This window comes from Gastrolobium bilobum, unplaced genomic scaffold (genome assembly GCF_033153095.1).
Source record: "Gastrolobium bilobum isolate Gb01-03AN ecotype WA unplaced genomic scaffold, APGP_CSIRO_Gbil_v1 utg23400, whole genome shotgun sequence".
NCBI classification, from domain to species: Eukaryota; Viridiplantae; Streptophyta; class Magnoliopsida; order Fabales; family Fabaceae; genus Gastrolobium; species Gastrolobium bilobum.
The window spans coordinates 48,627-56,665 of record NW_026895820.1 but is presented as its reverse complement, the minus strand read 5'-3'; the positions used below and the strand labels follow the sequence as shown (position 1 = coordinate 56,665).

The 8,039-nt window shown below is 34.4% G+C and overlaps 1 protein-coding gene across 1 annotated transcript; it reads left to right on the top strand.

Annotated features, from left to right (window-relative positions):
• Window positions 1-2,201: 2,201 nt before the first annotated feature.
• LOC133296211 (probable glucan 1,3-beta-glucosidase A) lies at window positions 2,202-6,577 on the top strand. The gene is made up of 8 exons (XM_061495161.1): window positions 2,202-2,390; window positions 2,513-2,632; window positions 2,724-2,909; window positions 3,766-3,924; window positions 5,093-5,262; window positions 5,418-5,573; window positions 5,674-6,026; window positions 6,396-6,577. The coding sequence occupies exons 1-8, from the start codon at window positions 2,202-2,204 to the stop codon at window positions 6,575-6,577; spliced, it is 1,515 nt and encodes a 504-aa protein (XP_061351145.1).
• Window positions 6,578-8,039: the final 1,462 nt, after the last annotated feature.

The window sequence follows — 8,039 nt, the reverse complement described above, 5'->3', positions numbered from 1 at the left end:
GTAAAGCATAACCGGAGTTATACAACTGCGATTGAGGCGTATAATATGTCTTTGTAAATCTGGAGATGTCTAGTTTAACATATTAAAATCTTAGAATATTTCATGAAGAGATGAAAATGAAGTATTGAAAATGATTAAGCAATCAAGTATGGTTATTGATGATATTCCTGTTATAAACAGAGTGTGATTGTGCTGTTTGGTGACCTTGGGCCAGTGTGGACTCTTGGTTTGGACGGATAGCTTGAGAGGTAAGCTTTCGTGTCCTCAGTTTAGCCATGTTGTGGTTCCACCATGTCCCATGGGGGTGTGGTTTTATGCATGCTGTGTTACATGCTTTGAATATTTGAAATGCTGTTGAGCTTTATGTGTAATGGCTTTTAATATGCATGTGTTGTTCCATCTTGACGGTAAGCCTGAGTATGTAGCGTCATACAAGACGGTGATCCGGGGTGGATGCAAGCAGCGTCTTGCACTATTTGTGGGTATTGGACGTATATAAATCCTGCATTTCTCTGGCCAGTAGAATAGTATTGACACACATGACATGATTATTTGCTGCATTGCACTGTTTTAGAAATGATATTGATGAACTGCTTTTAAACTTATATTGCACATGTTGTTGTTGAGACTGATGTTGGGCGTGTTGCCTTATTTGAGTGAGCATGGGGATTGTCCATGACACTTTATGTTAGTACCTTTAGATTGGAGTTGTTTAAACTGTTAGACGGTCCGGTCTAGGCTGTTGTAGTTCCGTGACTAGAGCCACACTTTTATTATCTATGTTATGAGGTATTTCAGTTAGCTGTTTTATTGCAATTACATACAGGAGATATTTTATTAATTGATTAATAAGCAAGTTGGTAATGATAATGACATCATAATTGAAAAGAAAAAGATATTCTGCATTTTTAATTAAGCGCTACTTAATACGATAGTATGATAACACTACCGGATATATACGGGGTGTTACACCGGGCGCTGACGAGGAATGAGAGTGATCGCCGGTGCGAAAGGACATAGATAAGGAGCGACTCTTGACAGGCTTCTAGCGACGGGGTACATGAATGAATCAAATCATCACCCGAGGAATTCCAGAGACTATGCTGGTATGAGACGGTACAGTTGGGAATAACTTATAAGAATTAATTGGAACTACCTATACTTACAAGATGCATCTACTTTTCGGTAGCCCAGAACGGAAGAACTCCATAGTTAAGCGTGCTTGACTTGGGGCAATTATATGATGGGTGACCTCTTGGTAAGTTTTTCCGGGAAGTGTGCGAGTGAGGACAAAGCACACTGAAAAGTCTCGTGTTAGTGTGTAAGGACAGTCATTGATCCTTGCAAGTTTTCAGATGTTACAAGTGGTATCAGAGCAGGACCGCTCTTCCAGTACGGTGTGGTTCGAGGAAAACCAGGCCGAAGCTGGTGGGCATGTAACATCCCGGGTGCTGACGAGGGCGGGGAGTGATCGCTGGTGCGAAAAGACATGGACAAGGAGCGGCTCCTGACATGCTTCCAGTGACGGGGGCACATGAATGAATCGAATCAACACACGAAAGAGAGGGATTCCAGAGACTGTGCTGGTATGGGACGGTACAGTTGGGAATAGCTTATAAGAATTAATTGGTACTATAATAGTGAATTTCATCCAAAAATCAAAACAAAAGTCATTTTCCCATCTATCCTATTTGTCTAGTATTTTTTGAAAAAATCTGAACCAAACGTGGTATTTTCCAATATCCACTTATACTTTCCCATCAATCCCAAAATAAACCTTCAACCAAACACTACCTTAGTGATTATATAAAATTTTAGCTTAAAAATATATATTTCGAGAAAAATCTCTCTCTATTTTGTTTTTCTTCATTTAAAAAAAGTAAAAAATTAAAAAAAATTAATAAAAACTAAAAAAAAACTCTTCTTATGAATTTTTATCTTCGTTATAAAAAAAGAATTTTTCATTATAATAACTTTTTATAAAATATATTTGGCCTAACTTTATGGAGAGTTTTTAGCTTAAAAATAAAAATAAAAATTCAAACCTGCACTAAAAATTCTTTTGGTAATCGCAGCCAATGGTTTGGTCAAAGTTTCTAGATTTTGACTGCTGTTCTCCATTATTTCCTATATAATTCCTTAGCAGTCATTTCAAAGCTGGCATGTGAGAAGGTTGAGACAAAGATCAAAGACATCTAATGATGACGAGCTGTGTCAATCTCAAAACATGGCTTCTCGAATTGATTATCTTTTCTTCTATGCTTTCCATCACCTATGGCAGACCAAAATTTGTGTTTCGAGTTAGAGCAGTTAATCTGGGTGGTTGGCTGGTTACTGAAGGTTGGATTAAACCTTCATTATTCGATGGTATTCCAAATAAGGACTTCTTGGTCAGTAAATATATAAATGATTGCACTACAAATTAACATTTTGTTATTCTCATAGGCTTATATTGATAGCCCAAGCTCTTTTATTCACGGTCATGGGAAATTGTTCCTCTCAATTTTTGTAGGATGGAACAGGTCTTCAGTTCAAGTCTGTGACAACAAGGAAGTATCTCTGTGCGGAGTGTGGAGGAGGAACAATCCTAGTTGCTAACCGCACAGCTGCTTCCAGTTGGGAAACATTTAGAGTGAGTAAGCCATCAATTAGAACTGATTTGCATTAAAAAAAAGTGATTTTGCATGTTACATTTTGATGATGTTCTCTGTAATATTGTGCAGTTATGGAGAATAAACGAGGCCACTTTCAAATTCAGGGTGTTCAACAAACAGTTCGTGGGGTTAGATGGGATTAACGTGGTTGCAGTTTCCAATACTTCCACTGATTCTGAGACATTTCATGTTATTAAGAAAATTGACAATTCAAGCCGTGTTCGAATCAAAGCATCCAATGGATACTTCCTGCAGGTGATCCTCTCTTCTTCTTTTTTTAGTAAAATAAAATATTAAAAAAAGCATTATAAAATTTAGTCATGTGGTTTGCTTCAGAATCATTTATGTCCATGTGATTTTTTTTCTATCACATATGTCCCTGTACTTTGTAAAAAATAAGAAACCACATGGGTATATGTGATAAAAAACATACCCTTTTACAAACCACAGAAGTATATGTGATAAGAAAAAAACAAAAGGAGCATAAGTGATTCCGAAGTAAACTACGGGAACATTGGTGAACTTTTCCCTAAAATCTAATATAAAGTTATTAGAGTGGACGTGAGTTAACAGTCATAGGTAAGATGATTGTTTACACAGAAATATCAATATACTAACTTATGTAATTGACATTTTGATAATTATGCTATTATTTTATTTTTTTAGTAGTGAACTCTAATATTTAATTTGTGTCTTAACATAAAATATACTCTTCCTATAATATGGTAGTAGACGAGCCTTATTTAATAAAGGTGAAATAAAACATGAAACCATAAGCTCCCCAATAGAGGGAGGAGACCGGATCACTAATCGCGTGCGACTTATAAGATATTAGAGTTCCATTTTTATGGTATCTATCATTCTAATAAATATTTAACTACTAAATTTCTTTCTTTTTTTTTTTATATATAACTACTAAATTTCTTAACCGGAGTAGGTAAGACTTTGCATTATTCCCCCTCAAAGCTGCTAATAGAGTCTTATGTGAAGAGTCTAACATAAAATTATTAAAGTGGTCTCCTCTTAATATTTAGGTGATTAATATTTAAGTGAGATGATTGTTTAAATGGAATATAACTTTTATAGCAATATTAATGGGGTGGACTTGCAGGCGAAGACAGAGGAGCTGGTGATTGCTGATGTATCAGAGGTCAACGGATGGGGGGATGATGACCCAACCGTTTTTGTAATGACAATCGCTGCAAGGTTGCAAGGCGAATTCCAGGTGACTAATGGTTATGGACCAATAAAAGCTCCCCAAGTCATGAAGGTAACATTAAGTCACGAATTGGCCAAAAGTTACAGGGCAAAACAAATGAATTATACCTACAAGCCCTAAGTCCCACATACATACCTTTCATTTTCCAGGCGTATTAGTTTTGATTATATTGTTATATGCTATGTAGTACCGATACCGACACGGGACACGTGACACGATACGACACGACACTCCGACACGTTAATTCTAAAAAATAATAGATTTTGACACGTTAGGACACGTTTTGACATTAAATAATATTTTTAATTTATGTAGTGTATATTATATATTAATATTCAATAATTTAACAAAAAAATAAAACTAAACTTAAAATATTCATCAATTTCGCAAAGAAATATAAGATATCCCAAATATTTATATTAAATGGTAATCGTAATTCAACGAATTAATAGTTGAAACTAAAAACTCAACGCAACGCAACCTTTGAACTTGTTTTGAATTTTTATAACACGTGTTGGAGTGTCGGAAAGTGTCAGAGTGTCGGAAAGCGTCGGAAAGTGTCAGAGTGTCGGAAAGCGTCGGACACGACACGTTAAGATTTTTGAAGTGTCGATGCTTCATAGGTTATATGATTACTCCTAAATTATGTCTCTTAGAGTATAAATTACATTTCAAAAAAATGTTATTGCACGTTTTATGCATATATTAAACGCACAATAATATTTTCTGTACTTCTTAATATTTTATGTACATTTAAAGTGATATGTCCCGTCGAGGGAATAAATCTTTTGTACTACTGTTGTACCAAAGATTCAGTACATTCTACCAATAAAAATATTACATGTCAACTATAAAATACTTGTTTTTCTGTCAAATTTTTTCTCTCTCATCTAATGTATAAAGCTCTCATTCATGAAATGCACTGAATGTAGGTACAAGTACCAAAAATTTATTCCACTTCAGAAGCAACTAGCATTCGTTGACGAATTAGATTTTGTGCGACTTTGAAATTTCTTTAGACAACTGTCATCTACAATTATTATTGCATGTCGACTTTCCCTTCCACATGTGGATGTCGAAACTCCAAACTAGTGACTTTCTTTGTGTCCATTCACAATTTTTTATTTTATTTATTTTTCAAGATTATGATCATGTCTCCAAATCTAAGATATCTAGCACGTTGTAATGTGAATGATGAGCGGTGTGCGTTTATCATCAGGAACACTGGAGCACTTTTATAGTTGAAGAAGATTTCAATTTCATAGCCAATAATGGATTAGATGCTGTTAGAATTCCAGTGGGATGGTGGATAGCAAGTGACCCCACTCCACCCTGGCCTTACGTTGAGGGTTCCTTGCACGCACTAGACAATGCCTTCTCGTGGGCACAGTTAAGTCCATAAACTATATATGTACTCCTTTTCTAGTATATTCGGCTTCAGCTAGATTCTAAAATGGCAATATCTTAATTAATGATGAAATGGTTAATTATAGGCCTTAATTTAATTATATTGTGAATAACGACCTATGTATATATATATGCAGGAAATATGGATTGAAAATTATCATTGATCTTCATGCTGCACCTGGTTCTCAAAATGGCTTTCAGCACAGTGCTTCAAGAGATGGTTCACAAGAATGGGGAAAAACAGATGAAAACATCCAACAAACAGTTCATGTTATAGACTTCCTAACTGCAAGGTTTATATATATTATATATAAGACACTGTTCTGTTTTTTAAATGTAGCATGTTATTGCATCAAAGATATATAATCAGTCCCATATTGCTACGCATGGCAGGTATGCAAAAAGTCCAAGCCTTTATGCAATTGAGCTCATAAACGAGCCTCTCTCACCTGGTGTGACACTAGATAGCTTGACCAAGTACTACAAGGCTGGTTATGAAGCTGTGCGCAAGCACTCCTCCACAGCTTATGTTATATTGTCAAATAGGCTAGGACCCTCAGACCCCAGGGAACTCTTCCCTCTTGCCGATGGCCTTAAGCAATCTGTGATTGATGTCCACTACTACAACATCTTCGATGATGTATTTGAAAACATGACTGTCCAAGAGAACATTGATTTCATCCACACCAACCGTTCATCACAGTTGAATTTTGTTACAACTTCAAATGGCCCTCTTACTTTTGTCGGTAAGTCTTTAATTGGCCCTTCGTTCTCCCTATTAATGTAGATTGATTTTAGTCAATTTTTTAATAACATATTTTTATGACTTGCTTGACAAGTAGTACTCAATTGTATAATTTTTCATCAATCATGAACACTGATTTTGTTATGTTGCTTACATTGAAATACATAATAGTTTTCAAATATTAAGGATACAAAATAGTTCAAAATATTAACGATGTATTTAATTTATGAAATTATGAAATTTATGTTCTTGTATATAATTGCTTATCTTTTTTCTCTGCGAAAAAAATTAAACGATAACTTATTTTATTTTAGACTTCAATATATGTAATTTAATTTTCAACCTGGCTCAATATTTATTCCAATTCAAGGTGAATGGGTTGCTGAGTGGCGAGTTAAGGCCGCTACGAAAGAGGACTACCAAAGATTTGCTGAGGCCCAATTAGATGTTTTTGGAAGAGCTACATTTGGGTGGGCTTATTGGGCTTTCAAAAATGCTGATAACCATTGGAGTCTGGAGTGGATGATCAAGAATGGTTACGTCAAGCTTTAGAAAGTTTTCTCTAAAAACCTATCCAAAAAGAAACAAATAAATAAAGCTTTCTCTTGCGAGCTGTGTTACACTTACCTATCTTAATCTGCTCATTGTGATCGATCCCACCATAACACCTAATGTTGGAACCCAAATATATATATATATATATATATATATATATATATATATATATATATATATATATATATATATATATATTGTGCGTTTTGCGCAGCTACGGAGGATAGATGAAAACATTTTACAACTTCGTGCGTCTAATAATCAATTTGTGGGATTACATGGGAATCGCTTAGTTGCTGTTTCTTGCACTTCTACAAGTGATTTAGAAACATTTTAATATTGTGTTGAAAAGGAATGATTCCAACCGCGTTTTGCAGGCATTACTTGTTGAAAGTGCGATGCAAAGTGAATTTCAATTACAAATGTTATGGACTATGGACCCCAAAAAAGCTCCGCATATATGAAGTAAGTACCACATTAAAAGAAATACCTATGCACCCATATTGGATGGAAAATCTTAGCATTGTTCTTGAATGCTATTATATAATTATACCAATCTCCCAATAATTGGAAGAACTATATTAATTTAGCTAATGATATAATCTTCGAAAATGCAAAAGGTTAATTGAGAACATCGCCTTATGCTGGAGGGTCCTTGCACGCACTAGACAATGCCTTCTCGTGGGCCAACTATGGACCCACTACATGTATAGACTTTCATAGTAATGCCTTCTAATATTGCATAATATAATACTAATCATTAACCATATTCTAAAATTGTATTGAATTGCTAGAAAAAAGTCATTATTGACCTAATATAATTTATTTATTTTTTTGTAAGCGACCTAATATAATTTTAATATAAGATAAAATCGCTTTTCTATATGGATCCATTACATATTGCAATAAAAACTAAATGAACAAAACATATGTTTTTGAATTTTAAAAAATAAGAGCGACTAACGAAAAATATTTTCTCAAACTAAAATACTCATATTTTGCGTGCAAATTCAAAAGATCAATATACTGTATAAAAAAAAGTTAAATTATAAGTTGAGTAAGTCTGATTAACGTTTAAATAATTAGAATTATAAAATCAAATAATGTCATTAGTGTAAATTTTGTGTGCAAATGTTTAAAGGTTTGAGGTGATAAAACAAATGATCTTCCATGTTTCTATTTGTTTATTTAACGGAATTAGCTTTAAATTACTCTTTACTAGCCAATTATAACCTTTAAATATTGGAGATTATTACTCATATAATAGGAGACAAACTCTCTTATATTATTGAGATATATAGTCCCACATTGATTATGTGGGCAACTAATGTGACCTTTATAAGGCCTTGGACACTCCCACCCTTTGAGCTAGCTTTTAGGGTGGTGTATCCCAAGGTTCTTTACATGGTATCAGAGCTTGAGTGACTAAAAGGTCACAAGTTCGATTCTCACGGCCCCC